This window comes from Coregonus lavaretus, assembly GCF_964263955.1.
Source record: "Coregonus lavaretus genome assembly, chromosome: 23".
NCBI lineage: Eukaryota > Metazoa > Chordata > Actinopteri > Salmoniformes > Salmonidae > Coregonus > Coregonus lavaretus.
In genome coordinates this window covers 38,201,007-38,220,850 of record NC_140010.1, presented here as the reverse complement: position 1 = coordinate 38,220,850, position 19,844 = coordinate 38,201,007, and the positions used below count along the sequence as shown (strand labels likewise).

The window sequence follows — 19,844 nt, the reverse complement described above, 5'->3', positions numbered from 1 at the left end:
TCTTCCATTTAAGAATGATGGAGGCCACTGTGTTCTTGGGGACCTTCAATGCTGCAGAAATTTTTTGGTACCCTTCCCCAGATCTGTGCCTCCATACAATCCTGTCTCGGAGCTCTATGGACAATTCCTTCGACCTCATGGCTTGGTTTTTGCTCTGACGTGCACTGTCAACTGTGGGACCTTATATAGACAGGTGTGGGCCTTTCCAAATCATGTCTAATCAATTGAATTTACCACAGGTGGACTCCAATCAAGTTGTAAGGATGATCAATGGAAATGCACCTGAGCTCAATGTCGAGTCTCATAGCAATGTCAATAAGGTATTTTGGGGGTTTTTTTGTTGTTTTTTTTGCAACATTTCCAAATAAACTGTTTTTGCTTTATGATTTTGGGGTATTGTCACGGATCCCCCCGGTACTGCTGCTCCTTCCGTTCACCAGCTCTGGAGGTCTACGTCACTGGCCTTCTAGGCGTCACTGACCTGGTTCATTACCACCAACCCCGGACTGTCTTGTCTCATTACGCACACCTGGTTCCCATTCCCCCGATTAGTATGTGTATATATGTGCCCTCTGTTCCCCATTGTCCTTGTCGATTATTTTCCCATGTTCGTTCGTCTCGTGAGTACCGTATATTGTGCTCTTGTTATTACGGGTCTCGTCCCGTGTATTGTGTAGAGGTTACACCTCACTGTTTTGTTTGGGTTACATCCCTTTGTTATATATATATATATATATATACGTGTTTGTTTTGGGCTTCGTCCCCGTCGTTTTCCATGACGTACCTTGTGTTGGGTGGAGTAAATAAAACCCCTAATACGTATCCATGCGCCTGTCTTCAAATCATTATACAACGTGAAACCATCAACCATCCAAAAAATTGAGATAGCTGGAGAGACCGAGCTGACGACCATTGTAGAGACAGTAAAATTGATTTTGGGGGGGTTTGTATCATTTGATTTACCCAACATGCCTACCACGTTGTTTTTTATTGTGAAACTTGAGCGTGCATCTAGCCACAGGGATTTTTGCCCATTCTTCAAGGCAAAACTGCTCCAGCTCCTTCAAGATGGATGGGTTCCGCTGGTGTACAGTCGTGGTCCAAAGTTTTGAGAATGACACAAGTATTGGTCTTCACAAAGTTCGCTGCTTCAGTGTTATGAGATATTTTTGTCAGATGTTACTATGGCATACTGAAGTATAATTACAAGCATTCCATAAGTGTCAAAGGCTTTTATTGACAATTACATTAAGTTTATGCAAAGAGTCAATATTTGCAGTGTTGACCCTTCTTTTTCAAGACCTGTGCAATCCGCCCTGGCATGCTGTCAATTAACTTCTGGGCCACATCCTGACTGATGGCAGCCCATTCTTGCATAATCAATGCTTGGAGTTTGTCAGAATTTGTGGGTTTTTGTTTGTCAACCCGCCTCTTGAGGATCGACCACAAGTTCTCAATGGGATTAAGGTCTGGGGAGTTTCCTGGCCATGGACCCAAAATGTCGATGTCTTTTGCCTTACGGCAAGGTGCTCCATCATGCTGGAAAAGGCATTGGTCGTCACCAAACTGTTCTTGGATGGTTGGGAGAAGTTGCTCTCAGAGGATATGTTGGTACCATTCTTTATTTCAGGCTGTGTTCTTAGGCAAAATTGTGAGTGAGCCCACTCCCTTGGCTGAGAAGCAACCCCAAACATGATTGGTCTCAGGATGCTTTACTGTTGGCATGACACAGGACTGATGGTAGCGCTCACCGTGTCTTCTCAGAACAAGGTGTTTTCCGATGCCCCAAACAATCAGAAAGGGGATTCATTCGAGAAAATGACTTTACCCCAGTCCTCAGCAGTCCAATCCCTGTACCTTTTGCAGAATATCAGTCTGTCCCTGATGTTTTTCCTGGAGAGAAGTGGCTTCTTTGCTGCCCTTCTTGACACCTGGCCATCCTCCAAAAGTCTTCGCCTCACTGTGCGTGCAGATGCACTCACACCTGCTTGCTGCCATTCCTGAGCAAGTTCTGCACTGGTGGTGCCCCGATCCCGCAGCTGTATCAACTTTAGGAGACGGTCCTGGCGCTTGCTGGGCTTTCTTGGGCGCCCGACATCTTCTTCACAACAATTTAACCTCTCTCCTTGAAGTTCTTGATGATCCGATAAATGGTTGATTTAGGTGCAATCTTACTAGCAGCAATATCCTTGCCTGTGAAGCCCTTTTTGTGCAAAGCAATGATGACGGCACGTGTTTCCTTGCAGGTAACCATGGTTAACAGAGGAAGAACAATGATTTCAAGCACCACCCTCCTTTTAAAGCTTCCAGTCTGTTATTCTAACTCAATCAGCATGACAGAGTGATCTCTAGCCTTGTCCTCGTCAACACTCTCACCTGTGTTAACGAGAGAATCACTGACATGATGGCAGCTGGTCATTTTGTGGCAGGGCTGAAATGCAATGGAAATGTTTTTTGGGAATTAAGTTCATTTTCATGGCAAAGAGGGACTTTGCATTTAATTGCAATTCATCTGATCACTCTTCATGACATTCTGGAGTATATGCAAATTGCCATCATCAAAACTGAGGCAGCAGACTTTATGAAAATTAGTATTTGTGTCATTCTCAAAACTTTTGACCAAGACTGTACTTATACCTACTTTTTAAGATGGAAAATGGTTGAAAAATGTATCTATGCCTTTATTTTCCAAAAATATACTCTTAGCTATCATTTGACACCCAATTTGATATGCTCCTATGAATTTCACGTTAGTGCTCATGGGTACCTTTCGATGGAAATGCCCATCAGTATTTCATTACTCTCTCTAACTCACTTTCTCTCCTTCTTCTTCTCTTTCTTCGCTGCTAGGACTGAAAAGACGCACCAGGAAGGCCTTTGGGTTACGAAAGAAAGAGAAGGACACAGATTCCACGTGAGTGTGCACGAGTAGACAGTTTAACATGCAGAATTAAACACCTGGCACCAAGACATTAAAAACATTACATAATTCAGCAGCTAGATTTACTTTGGTAACACTTATTTGATTGTAAGTCCATAGACATGCAGTTAGCATATTGCTGCATGTTCAACATCTATGGACTATCTAAGTGTTTTATTTTTTATTTTGGTCTGATAGCTATTAGAGCGGTCATTTCAAACTTCTGAGCTTTTGTCAAAGTAGTATTACCTGATGATTCTGTCCTTTCCTCTCGTGTCTCTCTATACAGGGGCTCACCTGACAAAGATGGAGTAAGTACGGGAAAGGTAGACTATGGGGTAAACTTTAGTTGAATGTATCCCCTTTGTGAATGTTGTTGTTGTTGTTATTGTTGTTTTTTCAAGCTATGGGTATTTAAAATATGGGTATATAAAATGCTTGTTGTTATGAGAGTTTCTCACTCACACGTTCCATTATCACAGAAAAAGACCAACGGGGCTCCAAATGGCTATTATGGGGAGATTGATTGGGATCGATATGTAAGTACATTCATACAGCACAGTGCAGTAAGTAATCCCTCTATAGTGTCAGTAATTAGTAATAATACAATGGGTTAGTGAATAAGCAATAACATTTATAGGGAGCACAAGAGGAAATGCCGCCCTGGTTGTCAGAACTCGACCCCCATATGACAATTTCTATAAACCATATTCTAAACTTTACTTCCTACAACCAGACGTTACTTCCGCTTCTGCTACCTATAATTTTCTTGGTTATGGCAATCAATCATCCTCATGTAACTTTGAATTTGGAATCAAAACGTGATCTCTGTTTTCAGAATCGTACATAAAGTTTGTGTGAGTCTGAACAAACAAGCATCTTCAAACATCTTTAGCTATGAAAAACACAGGACTGCAGTTTTTGTGTGCATTTATTTAACCACAAGCATGAGAGAAGTGACTGTATTTGTTGTCACACAATGTCATAAACCATAAATTGACCACTTAGTTATACATATTTACTTCCTGTTACAGGCAACTCCAGATGTGGATGCTGAGGGCTTCAGTCTCAGACCCGGAGAGGAGGGGGAAAATATCCTTTTATCAGATGTAGCTGATGTGGAATGGCTAGCTAGTTAGCGGTGCACTAGTAATGGGAATCTTGAAAGTGAAGTCACCTGCTCTGAGACCTAGTACTGTTGCCGGGCACCAAGAAATATTTGACATTTTGACATTTTTGTCATTTATCAAGAGTGACTTACATTAGTGCATTCATTTTAAGAAGCCGCCTTGCCTCCGAGTCCTCACCAATGGAGGTGGGCAGCACCCCCTACACCACCACGGACCACAGATCTCCTGGCGGCTCCCTATCTAGTCGGTATGACTTCCGTCGCCGCTCCGTGAGTGTTCCGTCATCACCTGTCATCAAACCATTGTTGTTAGTTCCCCTAATGGTGAATGGTTCTTCCTTTTCTTCGCTTTCCACGGCAATGATAGATTACGGATCAGTGGGGAACATTATAGATAGGGAGCTGGTCTCTGAATGGGGGTTGCCCACCGTGCCACTGCCTTCTCCGCTACACATCACCTCGCTGGACAATAAACCACTTGGATCAGGCACAATTACGCACGTCACTCTCCCCATCACCATCACCATTCCCACACTACCGGAGCACCACGAGGAGCTGTCCTTCCACATCATCACGTCACCCCTTCACCGGATCGTCTTGGGATTGCCCTGGCTCAGACTACACAACCTCACCATCAATTGGATCACCAAGAGGATCACAGCCTGGTCCCCCTCATGCCGGAGGACCTGCCTGCCGGTAGTTTGTTGTTTCACGTCAGTGGAGAGTCCGGAGTCCGCCCTCCAGCCCAACATTCCACGTGAGTACGCAGATTTCTCCGATGTCTTCTCTGCCTCCAAGGCTAAGTGTCTCCCTCCTCACAGGCCCTGGGACTGTGCCATTGACTTGCTGGAGGGACAACCCCTCCCAGAAGAGTCGCATTTACTCCATCTCCATAGCGGAGACTGAGGCCATGGAGAAGTATGTGGCGGAGACCCTGAAACAGGGGTTCATCAGACGCTTAACTTGTCCTGCCTCCGCCAGCTTCTTCTTCGTGGCCAAAAAAGACGGAGGACTGAGGCCGTGCATTGACTACTGGGGGTTGAACGCAGTCACCAGCAAGTACCGGTACCCCATCCCTCTGGTTCCGTCGGCCATCGAGCAGCTGTGAGGGGCCCGGTACTTTACCAAGCCTACAACCTGATCCGAATCCGGGAAGGAGACGAGTGGAAGACGGCATTCAGCACTACCTCAGGCCACTATGAATACTGCGTCATGCCCTACGGCCTCGCCAACGCACCTTCCGTGTTCCAGTCCTTTGTCAAAGACGTGTTCCGAGACATGCTGAGTAGACATGTGAAGGTGTACATTGACAACATCCTGATCTACTCGGGTTACGTTCGAGGAGCATGTTAGTGACGTCAGAGCGGTCCTACTCCGCCTCCGGGAACACAGCCTGTTGGTGAAGGGGGAGAAATGCGAATTCCACCAACAGGCCATCTCCTTCCTGGGATACAGGATCAGACCTCGGGGTGTTCATGGAAAGAGCGAAGACAGACGCCTTCAGGTCATGGCCAGTCCCCACCACCATCAAGGGCCTACAGAGCTTCCAGGGCGTCACAAATTTCCTCCGCCGTTTCATCAGGTACTTCAGCTCCATAGCCGCCCCGCTCACCTCTCACCTTAAGGGGGGCCTCAGAAGCTGGCCTGGAACCCTGAGGCTGATGCTGCCTTCAAGAGGCTGAAGGAGAAGTTCACCACAGCGCCCCTCCTAAAACACCCAGATCCAGCTCGTCCTTTCATCCTGGAGGTGGATGCATCTGAGGAGGGCGTGGGTGGGGTCCTCTCCCAGCGGCAAGGTAAGCCAGAGAAAATGTATCCATGTGCCTTTTTCTCGAAAAAGCTTACCCCCGCAGAGAGGAACTATGGAGTTGGAGACAGGGAGCTGTTGGCGGTGGTCCTCGCTCTTGAGGAATGGAGACACTGGCTGGAGGGCGCAGTCCATGCATTCCGGATACTCACTGACCACCGAAATTTGGAGCACATACGGGCAGCGAAACGGATGAACTCTCGTCAAGCCAGGTAGGCCCAATTTCTTACTCGCTTTCAGTTTATTCTGTCCTACCGCCCAGGATCCCAGAATGTGAAAGCCGACGCACTCTCCAGGATGCGCCATACCAGAGAAGGGAAGGATCTTGGGGGTCCTATCCTGCCTCTGTCTCTCATCGTGGCACCTGTCGTTTGGGATGTGGACGAAGACATCCACCTGGCGGCTCAGGAGGACCCAGCGCCTGCCAAAGCCCCTCCGGGGCGCGTGTATGTACCCACCAGGGTCCGTGACACCACCCTTATGGCAGGGCACTCCGGTATGACGCGCACCCTACATTTTCTCTCACAAAAATACTGGTGGCCCACCTTGGCTACTGATGTCTCCGGCTATATCAACTCCTGTTCTGTATGTGTCCAAATGAAGACACCTCAGAACGCCCCGGCAGGCAAACTATTTCCTCTCCCAGTACCTCAGCGACCTTGGTCACACCTGTCCATAGACTTTGTCACCGACCTCCCACGTTCTGACGGCTTCACCACAGTCCTGGTGGTCGTAGATCGGTTCTCCAAATCATGCCGTTTTTTCCACTAACTGGTCTTCCTTCTGCTCTCCAGGTCGCTGAGGTCCTGTTCCAACAGGTCTTCCGGCATTATGGACTTCAGGAGGACATCGTCTTGGACCGTGGCCCCCAATTCACCTCCCGAGTGTGGACAGCTTTCCTGGAGAAGATCGGGGCCACGGCCAGCATCACTTCCGGGTATAAGCCTCAGTCGAATGAGCAGGTGGAGCACATGAACCAAGAGCTGGGGAGGTTTCTTCGTTGCCACTGTCAGGACCGGCAGGGTGAGTGGGCAAGGTTTCCTCCCTGGGCAGAATATGCCCAGAACTCCCTCGCTCCCTTCCAGTGCGTCCTGGGGTACCAGCCGGGCCTGGCCCCTTGGACACCCAGCCAGACCGATGCGCCCGCTCTCGAGTGGTTCCGCAGGGCCGGATAGGTCTGGGATTCCGCCCATGTCCATCTCCAGAGGGCCATTCATCGGCAGAAGGACCAAGCTGACCGCCACCGCAGTGAGGCCCCCGTATTCCAGCCTGGTGATCTGGCTGTCCACTAAAAACCTCCCTCTCCACCTGCCCTGCAAGAAACTGAGCCCCCGGTTCGTGGGGCCGTTTAAGGTCCTCTGGCGGATAAATTAGTTATCGTACCAGCTGCTCCTTCCCCCTCACTACCGTGTCTCACCCATTTTTCATGTGTCTCTCCTCAGGCCGATGGTTCCTGGTCCTCCCGGGGTACGCCCCCTCCGCCCCTGGACATTGACGGGAGTCCGGCGTATGCGGTGAGGGACCTGCTGGACTTCAGGTTCCGTGGAGGATGGCTCCGTTACCTGGTGGACTGGGAGGGGTATGGTCCTGAGGAGAGGAGCTGGGTTCCGGCTGGGGACGCTCTGGACCCCAACCTAATTCGGGACTTCCACCGTCGCTGCCCTGACCGGCCCGCTCCTCGTCCTTGGGGTCGTCCTCATGGTTGGTGACGTCCTGCGGCGGGAGCCGCATGTCCGGGGGGGTGTACTCTCACGTCTCCTCCCGTTGCTCCCCTCTGGCGCTCTGATTTGCCAGTCTACTGAGCCACCGGTCTGAGCGCACCACCTTGGCAACACCAGAATGGAAACCCAACGCACCCTAATCACCTCCAGCACACCTGCACCTCATCATCTCATCACCACCCCTATATAGCCCTGGACTGTTCAGTGTTGTGTTGTGTGTGATTGTTAGTGTCTTGTCGTGTACTCACTCTTTGTTGTTCTCCTGCTCAGTGTTAAGTAAACCTTTACATTGTTGATTCCTTCGTCTGCGTCCTGCCTCTTCGTATCCTCAGTACTCGTCACACTACTTCACCGATAGTTTCTTTCATTTTTGCAAAAAATAGTTGTGTGTTGTTCCAGTAGTTAGCTACACCGCTACATATAAGAAGTAGTAATTAACTACTGAAAACACTACCAAGATTTGAATTTAGTTCAACTACCACCAAGCTACTGCAAAATGTAGTTATATTACTAGTGGAACTAAATGTAGTTCACTACTCCCCAACACTGGTGAAAGGGTAACACAACCTGAACTCAGGGGTAGACGTAACATAGCAAAGTTACATTTGTTTCCCTCCATTTAGTGTCATTTGTTACGTTTTGTATGATATGTATGAATTTGTGGATGTCCATCATCCATTTCATATGATATGTTACTTCGTACAATATGTTACGAATTTTAAATATGTATGATATGTTACGAATTCCAATTTGTTGTGGCTAACGGCTAACGAGAGCTAGCTAGGTGGCTAAGGTTAGGGGTTAGGGTTAGGAGTTAAGGTCCCGTGTAGCTCAGTTGGTAGAGCATGGCGCTTGCAACGCCAGGGTTGTGGGTTCGATTCCCACAGGGGACCAGTACGAACAAATATGAAAATGTATGCACTCACTACTGTAAGTCGCTCTGGATAAGTGTCTGCTAAATGACGTAAATGTAAGGTAGGGGTTAAGGTTAGGGGTTAGGGGAAGGGTTAGATAACATTAGTAGTTAAGAAGTTGCTAAAATGCTGAAGTTTTGTGGTATTCAAACTTTTTCAGCGGGGACCCCATTTTTTTCGCCATAATTTCTGGGGACCCCATTTTTTCCGCAACAGTTTCTCGCGAACCCACCCCACCCCAAATCTAATGATACAACCTTAAAATCTGTACATTTCGATTTTTACATCAACAAATAACCTTCAATTCATTACATTTTGATCTCTTGAAAATAAACCAATAAATACATTTACTCAATACATCTTTTTTTTTCAAATTATCTTTCTCAAAACGTTTGTATATTTCCGCATAAAATAATCTGTTCTCATATTTGTTTGTTCCAAATTATTTGTTATTTTATTTTATTGACCCCACTGCAGTTCCCCCGTCGCGTCCCCGACTTTGAATACCAATGTCGTGGTGTGATTCGAACACGCAACCTTTGGGTTGCTAGATATCCTAGTTCCTGTCTTAAGTAACCATACCAAACATAACATATCATACTAATTGGACCGATACAAATGTACATCTACTATGTTACGTCTAGTCAGTGTGGCCAGGCTGGTTAACAGGGCAGAGTCAAATAAGTGTAGCCTATCTCTGTTGCATCCCGCCTAGAAAGTTTTCAATACCATTGGTTTCAATTGAAAAGTTATGTTTTCACTGGCCCAGGATCAAATTAGCAATTGAGCCATTGGACAAGGTTAGGGGTAGGGCAATATTCAGTGAGATTTTCTACCATCATCAGTGAGAAATAACAGTATTTGGGCTAGGGTAATCTGATCCTAGAACAGGGACAATATCTACTTCAGTTTCAGCAGGTGCAGTGTAGTAAACTGGGCCACACCAGACGGAGTCAGACAGGTATACTGTATATCGCTGCACCATTTGTACTCCAGAGACTATTGGCTTTGCATCTGACAAAGTATCTATTTGGCCCAATTCTGATATTTTGCCACTAATTCATCTTTTGACCAATCAGATCAGATCTTTTGCCAATAATTGGGTAAAAGTTCAGAATTGGGCTGCCTTAGTAAATGCACCCTTTGTGTCTTTGGAACAGATGTATGCTAACGCTAATTATACATTTTGTGGCAAGGGAAATTGATAGGCACTTGGCTCGACATGCTGGGATTGGCTCTGGTATTTGAGTATGTGTGAGTATTGGTTTTTGATGCCCTTAATTTCATTTAGGGATCAAATTACACATTGACCCATGGAGGTACCCGAAAGATAGGGAGTGGACAATCTTTAGTAATTTAGTTCATTGGAAATGCTTGGGGTGCTCCTTTGTCTACCCCTCTCTCATGGACAGACGTATGTAACATAAATGTATCTAACCATAATAGAGAAGGTCACGCAATAACGCAACATTTTTGTTCTGGGTTTCCAAGATTAGGTTATAGGTGCCAAGATTACCCCTGTGCACCTCTGTAATGTAACTCTTTGTAAAATATATTGTTCCTTAACGAGTGTTCACCAGCTCCCAAAGGCAAGCAACACTTCTTCTCCTCCAGCGACTCGGAGGACGAGGATGACAAGAGGAAGTTCAAGATCAAGATCAAGCCGTTGCCTTCCGACACTGCCAAGTGTGCCGTCCCATCTATGGACGAACTGAAAGCTTCAGTTGGGGGCTTGGCTCTATCTCCCTCTCTGGTGAGCCCTTGATGTTCTAACTGTGTGTAATTGGAGTAGGGTGAAGTTGTCCCAAGACGCTGCTCTTCGGTTAGTTTAGCATATTTCTCACTAATGGTTAAGGATAGGATTGGGGGAGGGGAAGCTGACCCTAGATTTGTACCTAGTAAAGTCGGTTATAGTGCAATGTACCTGACCAGGGCTTGAACTCGGGTTACTATGACCAAGGGCCACCGCCGTAACTCAGGCTCTCCAGGATTTTGCTGGGATTTCTTTGTGATATTTGCTGGCAAAAATGCTTGATTTTGCTGCCCGCAATTCTGACATTTTACATGGCAATATGCAATGATTTTGTCCAATTGTTGCGAAAATGCGCAGACGAGGGAAAACGTTTGTTGACGTGTGGCTTGATTGAACCATATTATGCGGCAAATGTGCGGTGATTGGTTGAAATTGCAAGCTCTCTTTTTGTACTGCGGTGATGGGTCAGTTTTATGCGATAATATTGCGATGATTTAACTGTTTTATGAGGAAATAGTGCTGTGATAAGTTAAATTTGCAAACTCTCACATAAATTGGCAGAATCGCATAATCCTGGAGGGACTGGTATCTGCTACTCCAAAGCTAGCTCTCTCTGGTGTTATATGAAGTATTACTGTATATGAATCTGTTTGTTGAAACTTGAGACAGCTACAGCTAATTCTAGCCAGTGAAATTATCGGGAATGTACTGAACATCTGAATATCTTTCCCTCCTCTCACTTCCTCTCATTTATCTCTCCGTCTCTTCCCTTTCTATTCCATCTCTCTGTTTCTTACGTCTGTTGCTCTTGTAGAGGAGAAGTCCGGTAAGCCAGGTTTTTTCTTCCACTTCTTTATCTGTTTCACAATAAAGAAAGAGCATGGCTGTGGATTCTTTTCTCATGTGGATTCTCTTTCCCCTACAGAAGCAAAAAAAATCCCCAGCAGGCAAAATGTTGCATGTGATGTGACGTCACTTTCTTTTGTTAGAAACTGATTTTCTGATTCAGAAGTCTTCATATCACCAGATTATAACCAACCAACCTATGTTTTCATGACGAAATCAAGAAAGACGTCATATATTGGTTGTTATCTGGTCAGGTATGAAGATCTATTTTTCTAGTTGCTAAAAATACATTTACAAAACGTCCTTTTACAACCGTAATGATGCCATTGATGTCATTGCAACCAGTTTTTCCTGCTGGGATTGGCTCTGGTATTTGAGTTGTTTAGTTATTCTAATTCCTCTCTGCATATTATATATGTTTTATATTACTAACACTTTCACACTGCATGCCTTTAACACATTTTAAAGAGCATCTTCGGTTAGAACGTTTTATTTTAGTTGAAAACTTACTTGAACTTCCCCTGCAAGGCTTACATGGTACATAATGCACAATTCTTCACATAACACCTGTTGATAGCCCATTGATTCTGTTTGACCAAAGCTGATTGGTAGGCTAGCAAACGGGATCACATGTGCAGCTTTGTCAAATAAATAACAGCAGGGTCTTGTTCTTAGGCACCAAATGGAAGAAAACAGACTAAAGCTGGGAGGGTCTAAATGGACATGTCCAATAGGAAACCCTTTTTAATGGACATGTCCAATAGGAAACCCTTTTTAATTAACTTTAGCAAAACATTTCTTAAATATATTTTCCATTCTGTGCCCTAAAGAACAGGACCCAGGCCTATGTTGATTGACAAGCTCAGGTAACGTAACCTACCAGGTGCTATGTTGTATTGCTGCATTATCGTGTGTAGGCTTTATGGCACAGTGCTGAAGTAAAGGGGTGTTATATTATTTTCCATTCCATTTGACTGATTTGTCACTCTCTGACCAGGTCTGTTCTCTCTTCCTTTTTGCTGGTCTCAGAGATGCAGCCCGGTAAGTCGCCACCTGGTGGCACCCAAAATGCTTGCAGGGAAATAAATGAATTATTGAAGATTATCTTTTGGTGCTGTCCATTTAATTTTCTACAAACCCAAACACGGCCTTTCAACTCCTATTCTCCAGTCCAGCAATATGAAATGTACTGATGGCCTCACAAAATGTGGTCTTTTGTCAGTGTCCATACTTACAGTTAGTTCTTCACTCTATTAATTCACATTAGCAGTTGTACAGGGAGACTCATCCGGGGAAACTCTTAATTATCGGTTGCACTGTTTACCTTCATGTTTCTTATGTGAGGTTAGGATTCCTTTTTACTGTTATACTGAAAATGACTTTCTTTTCGTTGCAGGGATCGATAAAGAGACACCTGTCTTGTAAGTACATTGCTAGAAGTAGTGTAATGCTATCTGTAATTAGTTTGACATTCTGTCAGTGTCAACTACATCCATGTACAGTACAGTATCTTTTCATAGTTCTACACCATCAGTTAAGCAATTTGTTTACAGTTGGGATACATACTGTAGTTACAATAGTTTGAGTTTAGATGCACATTCAGTGGCTGTCACAGAATTTGAAGACCTCCAGTATACATTTAATAATATATGATATAATGTTATGCTATATAATATTAGTGGTATTGGGTTGTTCTTTCCAGGTGAGGAGATAGCCAGACCCAGACGCTCCACCCCTATGCCAAGCCCCGCCCCCGAGACACAAAGGTCAGAGTTCAAACCCGTGCTAATGCTAACAATGCAAACAGGCTAGCATATTAACATACTGTATTGTTAGAATTTGTGTTGGGTGTGCTAAATGTTATCTTTGGGAAAAATAAAGCTGTTAAATTCAATTTCAATAACACACTACAAGAAAATCGATGAAATCTTGAATATCAGAGTCATAAAATCATATTTACATATCTTAACTTTATCATCTCTTGCAGTGAGAGAGTATCCCAGAATCGCAGAGCATCCCCAGCTTTCTTCGGGCTTCCTCCAGAGATTACCTATGAGACACACAGATATGATAGTAACAGAAATGATGGTAACTCTCACAAAAATAGTCTTTCTGACTGCATATGTGTGTTTGTGTTGCATGGGTTTTAGCTATGTGTTAGTATAGTGGTATGTTGGTTGATTGCTCCTAATCATAATAATACTATCTATAGCTGTATTATCACCCAAAAGTGCCTGGTCTGGTTTAGTGTGATATATTTGTGCATTTGTGTTCCCACTGAAGTTTGATAAACCTTTGATCAAGTTTGATATCATGTCTTCCTTTATCATAGTGGTCTGCATAGAGGCTGATGCATGGTGTGACTCCAGACCATACTCTGACTCCCCTCTGACCCGATCCTTTCCCACAGGAGGTAAGCCCCAACTGTATCATGCATCAGTCATGCTTGTGCTTTTATATTATTATATTTCTAAGACTTCCACGGGCCATTAAATCGGCTTGTGGTCCGCATCTGGCCCGCGGGCCGCCAGTTTGAGACCAACGTTTTAGTCAATAGTGTTACCAAGTGTTATAGTAAGTCTACAGACTGACCTAGTGTCACACTCTCTAGTGCCGTAGTACTGTAGACTAACTATTGTACAAAATGCAAGTCCTTTGACCAAGTGTCACTCTCATTGTAGCTCCTCCTCCACTACCTCCCAAGAACATCCCAGCAGCTAGTCAAGGTAATTCTTCGACTGATTCTTCCGGTAATATTATTCTGCCAATGACCATAATTCCCATATCGAAGCAGATTAATTCCAAAACTTCAATGGTTTTATTTGTATTTGTTTTGGAATGAATCAGCTTCAATATTCCCATGCCTCATGCACAGTTGTCATATTGAATCGTTGTTCTTTGGACAGCATTGATAGAAGTGCCCCTTTAACTCAGCAAGATCTCTGAACAATTTTTTTCCACAGCTGATTTACCCAATGGGAGAATAGTCCCAAGCCCCGCCCCCATCTACCTGAACGTCCAATCCCCAGCCTCGTACAGAGGTTCCCCTGTGCCTGACCTGGACAACGTGTTCGGCCCCATGGAATCCTCCCGGACCATTGAGGACAGGGCCTCGCCCCGATGGGTCAGCTTCAACAGCGAGAGACCGCCCCCACCAGACGAACCGGCCCCGCCTCCGCCCCCTGCCTCTCCGACTCCCGACTCGCCCCACTCCCTCTCCTCCCCCCCAGACTCCCCCTGCCTCTCCCCGGGCCACCCTCCGGATGAGCCTCCCCCCTCCCCGCCACCCTTCTCCTCTCCCCCCGACTCTCCCATCTCCATTATCTCCATTCCTCCTCCAGATGAACCCGTTCCCCCCCTGCCTCCCGACTTCTCTCCCCCGGACTCTCCGCCATGCATCGCCATCGATCCTAGTCTGTTTTTGGATGATGAGATACTGGAGTACTCTCCTGCTCCCTCTGGCCCACTAGAGTACTCCTCTGCCCCTACCAGTCCTATCCCTCCCCCCCTTCCTGCGGAGCGCTCCCCTCGGGCGGGTGTCCCTTCCCCTCTGGTGTTCCTGAGGGAGGAGCAGCCTGACTTTATGGCCTCGCCCCTTGGGCTGACCCCGGGCTTCAGGGGCACGCCGCCACCCCTCCCCCCGCACACCTACAGGTCCATGGTGTCCTCCCCCAGACCCTGCCCAGGCAGCGGTGAGTACCACTGTAGGAAAACAGAAATAGAATGGGTAGATTACCACTGTAGGAAAACATAGAAATACAATAATTAGAATGGGTATTCCGATCATAGTGAAAATGTAATCTATTCCTTGGAGACAATTGCTATCGGATCTAGATGGTCATGTATTCTATATAGTGTAGGTCATAGCTGATCATAACACTTCTTAATAAGGGCCATTTTTCCTCATGTCACGTGCCTTTCTTTTCCCTCTACAGACCCCTCCTCTCCAGCTCGACCTGCCACGCCCCTGTCAGGAGGCAGTCCAATCCCTCCCCCTCTTCCTACAAGGCCCTCCTCTCGACCCAAACTGCCACCTGGGAAACAATTAGGAGACCTGGTATGGCACCTACAGTTTACTCTTCCATGTGTTAGACTTGTGATCGATACCATTAGAATTTGTTAGACTTGCGACCCTCATTATTCGTTTTTTTCTTCAACGGATTTCCACTAAGTTAGAGATGCTACTAAACCTAACTGCGATTGCTCTGCTAACATTACATTATGTTTTTAAAAGTTTGGTACAGCAGCGGGCTACTGATATTCTCACCCCCTCCCCCAGACTCGACCCTTCAGCCCCCCAGTGTCCGGCAGCCCCCCTCCCTTCGCCCCGCTGGCCCGGGCCGAGAGTTCCTCCTCAATATCCTCCATCACCTCACTGAGCGCAGCCTCCACCCCAACCCTGGGGAGAGAACTCAACATATCCACCACAGGTACACCATCCTCCATAACACCTCATTCACCTGTGTACCCTGAGTATACCAAACATTAGGAACACCTTCCCAATATTGAGTTGCCCTCAGAACTGCCTCAATTCGTCAGGGCATAGACTCTACAAGGTGTCGAGAGCGTTCCACAGGGATGCTGGCCATGTTGACTCCAATGCTTCCCACAGATGTGTCAAGTTGGCTGGATGTCCTTTGGGTGTTGAACCATTGTTGATACACACGGGAAACTGTTGAGTGTGAAAAACCCAGCAGCGTTGCAGTTCTTGACACAAACCGGTGCCTCTGGCAACTACTACCATAATCCGTTTAAAGGCGCTTAAATATTTTGTCTTGTCCATTCACCCTCTGAATGGCACACACACAATCCATGTCTCAATTGTCTCAAGGCTTAAAAATCCTACACTGATTTAAGTGGATTTAACAGGTGACATCAATAAGGGATCATAGCTTTCACTTGGATTCACCTGGTCAGTCTATGTCATGGAAAGAGAAGGTGTTCTTAATGTATGTCTCTGTTGTTAATACATTCAATGTTCAACATAATGAACTGTTCATTGTTTTGTCATTTTGCGAGTGGTAGTATGCTCAAATTTGAAGCACACAGTATAAAATGACTTTGGTGGAACAGGTATTTTGACCATAATGGGACAGGCCTTTTGACCATAATGGGACAGGCCTTTTGACCATAATGGGACAGGCCTTTTGACCATAATGGGACAGGCCTTTTGACCATAATGGGACAGGCCTTTTGACCATAATGGGACAACCTGGTTAAATACTGTGGAGAATGGAAGCATGTACACTGTACAGTATGATGCATACATGCACACCGCTCGTCATCGTCACCCTCCTAAACACACAATGGTATACCATGCACAATCTGATGTTCACCCACTTTCTTAATATCTAGCCATCACGCAAAACTCCCTCTGGCCTTGCCCTCAGTGTCTCGTGATGGGTCTACACCTCCAGTAACTCATCCACCTCTTCTTCTCTTCCTCTCCTCCTGCCTGCCTCTACCCCATGTCCTCTAACCCTCCCCGCACACACAGAGGAAAAACAGCCAGCCATGGTATGGTTTGACCATGGCCGGTTTTATTTATCTTTCGAAGGTGAGTCGTACCAGGGTCGAATTCATTAGGGTACACTGCAAAAAAAAAACGTTTGCAACGGAAAAGGAAAAATAGCATGTCTAATTGGACAAGTTCAGGTAGTCTCTTTCAGTCCGTTTGGTGCCTAATGAATATGACCCAGTACCAGTGTATGGAGGCTACTGTACTGTACTGTACTGTACTGCACTACCCTGGCTGTCCATGTTACTCTAGTCTCTTCAAGCATCCTCTTCCTTCGTCATTTTATCACTTTCCATGATCTGTCCAATCGTCTTTCTTGCCATTTCTATGCTCTTCCCATCTCCCCCCCTTACGCATGTCTGCTCATTTGACCACGTCTGTAGGCCGTTACAGACACAGGAAGTGCTAATAGTACTGAGCTAGTGTCTTTCTATGGTAATCAACTGTGTGTGTGTGTGTGTGTGTGTCAGGATGCTCCAGAGGTCCCAGTCCACTCACCATGGGAGCACAGGACACTCTGCCTGTGGCGGCTGCCTTCACCGAGACCATCAATGCCTACTTCAAAGGAGCCGACCCCAGCAAGTAAGATTAGCATTCCTATCAATGCTAGGCTATTCCTGTCAATGCTAGGCTAATGCTAACACAAGTAGCATTAGAAATAGGCTAACATTCTCATTTCAATGCTAGGCTAATGCTTAAACAAGTAGCAACATTGATACTATTGTCGATAACAACATTGATGTAAATCAAAGTCAATACTGATGTGAATGCAAATTCATGACAACATGATGTTTCAGCCGGCAAAGCGACCCTCATCAGAATAAATGCAACAAGTAAGATGGCTATGATATTGTTGTTGATATATATTATCACATTGCAGCTATGCCTTTTTCAATTCAGTTTCAAACTTTATTGTCCCCTTTTGCTGTCCCCACAGGGAAATTCATTTAGCCTATATATTGTTCTGAAAACTGAGAATGTAGATATTTTGTAGAATGTAGTTTGTTTGTGGCATCCCTATGGATTCTGGGTACTGTAGTTTTTGTCCTTTTCTTTTCTTTTTTGTCTTGACCCATTTCTGAGCACTGAGCTGGCTCTATTCTCCGTGTTTCAGGTGTGTGGTAAAGATCACTGGGGAGATGGTGCTGTCTTTCCCGGCGGGCATCACCAGGCACTTTGCTAGCCACCCGTCTGCCCCTGTGCTCACCTTCAGCATCAGCAACTACAGCCGGCTTGAGCAGGTCCTCCCCAATCCACAGCTACTGTGCTGGTAAGGCATATTATACAGTACACTGACTCATGTATTTTGGGGCAAGGATAAAAATAAAAATAAACATGTAGCATGGATTGTGGCCAGGATTGGAGCTACACATTGACTGTTGGTGGATGCCCCTAAAAATAGTAGACAATCACAGGACCAATAGCAATGTGTTTTAATCCTTATATTTAAACAGTAAGACACTGTGCTTTATCATGAATATAGTCACAGGTAAATGGCGTTGTTTGGTATGATGCGCTGGCTCTAATTTGTTGGGGGAGAGACACCTCTGTGATTAAAAAATGATGGTGTTGCATGTACACGTGCAAGATAATATCATAATATACAGTACTTGAATCAGATACAGTAATTGTAATATTACACCATCAGCAAACCAGAAATGCCCACGTCATGTATTTGTTTCCAGTGACACCGTGTCCAATGTGGACACCAAGGAATTCTGGGTAAATATGCCAAACCTGATGAGCCACCTGAGGAGAGTGGCTGACCAGAAGCCTCAAGCAACCTACTACAATGTAGACATGATCAAATATCAGGTGAGACCATCTGCATAGTGCATATTATTAAATATTATTACATATACTGTATATAGTCACAATTACATATAATTGTTAAACAAATGCAAAATACTGTGTGTGTGAGTTTCTGTCGCAGGTGGCAGCCGAGGGGATCCAGTCGACCCCCCTGAACCTGGCAGTGAGTTGGCGTGGCGACGCCACCAGCACGGACCTCAGGATAGACTACAAATACAACACGGAGGCCATGGCCGCCCCCTCGCCCCTCCACAACATCCACTTCCTGGTCCCTTTGGACGGGGGCGTGCACAAACTCCAAGCCATGATCCCCACTGCCACCTGGTAAGAATGCTAAATTGCTGACCTGAGATTCTTTTAAAATGTATTTAATCTTAGAATTTGTATTTGTATTTAAATGTTTTACATTTTAGTCATTTAGCAGACGCTCTTATCCAGAGCGACTTACAGTTAGTGAGTGCATACATTTTTATATATTTAAAAATATTTATTATTTATATATTTATATTCATATATTTATATTTTGAATGTATTTTTCAGGTGAATGTCATTGAAATAATAATGGCAAGTAGGCAACTATAACTGTATTTGGTTTTCTCTCTAAGGAACTCAGAGCAGCAGAAAATTCTATGGAAGATACCAAGCCTTTCCCAGAGGTCTGAAAATGGAGGTAGATGATCTTCCTTTATCTCTTCCTCATCCTCTTCCTCCTCTTTCACTTTTCCTGTCTTCCTCCTCCTTCTCCTCTCCTCTCCGTTTTCATCTGCCTCAACTTTATCTTCATAATCTGAATAATGCTCTTCATCATCACCATCATCACCATTATTCTCTTTCCTATAGGAGTGGGAGCTCTACTGGGTAGGTTCCAGTTGACAGAGGGTCCCAGTAAGCCGTCCCAGTTGGCGGTGCAGTTCACCAGCGAGGGCAGCACTCTGTCAGGCTGTGACATCCAGCTGGTGGGGGCCGGCTACAGGCTCTCACTGGTCAAAAAGAGATTTGCAGCAGGTCAGTGTGTGAAGGAAGCATGGAAATACTAGCCTGGTCCCAGATCTGTTTGTGCTGTCTTGCCAACTCCCATGGTCATTGTCACACATTTTGGGATGCCTATCATGGGCCCTATTTAAAACTGGATTGAAATTATATTGAACCTAACCCTGAATGTGACATTGTTGCCTGACCATGCAAACAAGGCAAGACAACACTTTGGCAATAGTTGAAATTCCCTTGACTGAATACTCTGATTGTGTTTCTTTACAGGGAAATATCTGGCGGACAACTAGTCACCACTGTTGTAAAATGACACCCTTTCACCCATACAATGGCTTTTGACTCTGAGGATGATGAGAGTCTACTATGTATTCTTCATTCAAGCTACAAGCTACTAACTGAAAAACATCTGAAACCTTACACTTGAGCAGGGAAGG

The 19,844-nt window shown here is 45.5% G+C and overlaps 1 protein-coding gene across 1 annotated transcript; it reads left to right on the top strand.

The window, feature by feature from the left end:
• Positions 1–2,759: 2,759 nt before the first annotated feature.
• Positions 2,760–19,700, top strand: LOC311150518 (SH3-containing GRB2-like protein 3-interacting protein 1; the record flags this gene model as incomplete). The annotated part of the gene is made up of 24 exons (XM_084188004.1): positions 2,760–2,763; positions 2,851–2,914; positions 3,210–3,258; positions 3,403–3,459; positions 3,955–4,015; positions 10,072–10,244; positions 11,059–11,070; positions 12,487–12,511; positions 12,793–12,856; positions 13,078–13,178; positions 13,423–13,503; positions 13,772–13,840; positions 14,054–14,782; positions 15,026–15,147; positions 15,370–15,520; positions 16,588–16,647; positions 17,079–17,190; positions 17,406–17,441; positions 17,723–17,878; positions 18,294–18,423; positions 18,503–18,744; positions 19,026–19,090; positions 19,261–19,425; positions 19,678–19,700. The coding sequence occupies 24 exons, from the start codon at positions 2,760–2,762 to the stop codon at positions 19,698–19,700; spliced, it is 2,751 nt and encodes a 916-aa protein (XP_084044130.1).
• Positions 19,701–19,844: the final 144 nt, after the last annotated feature.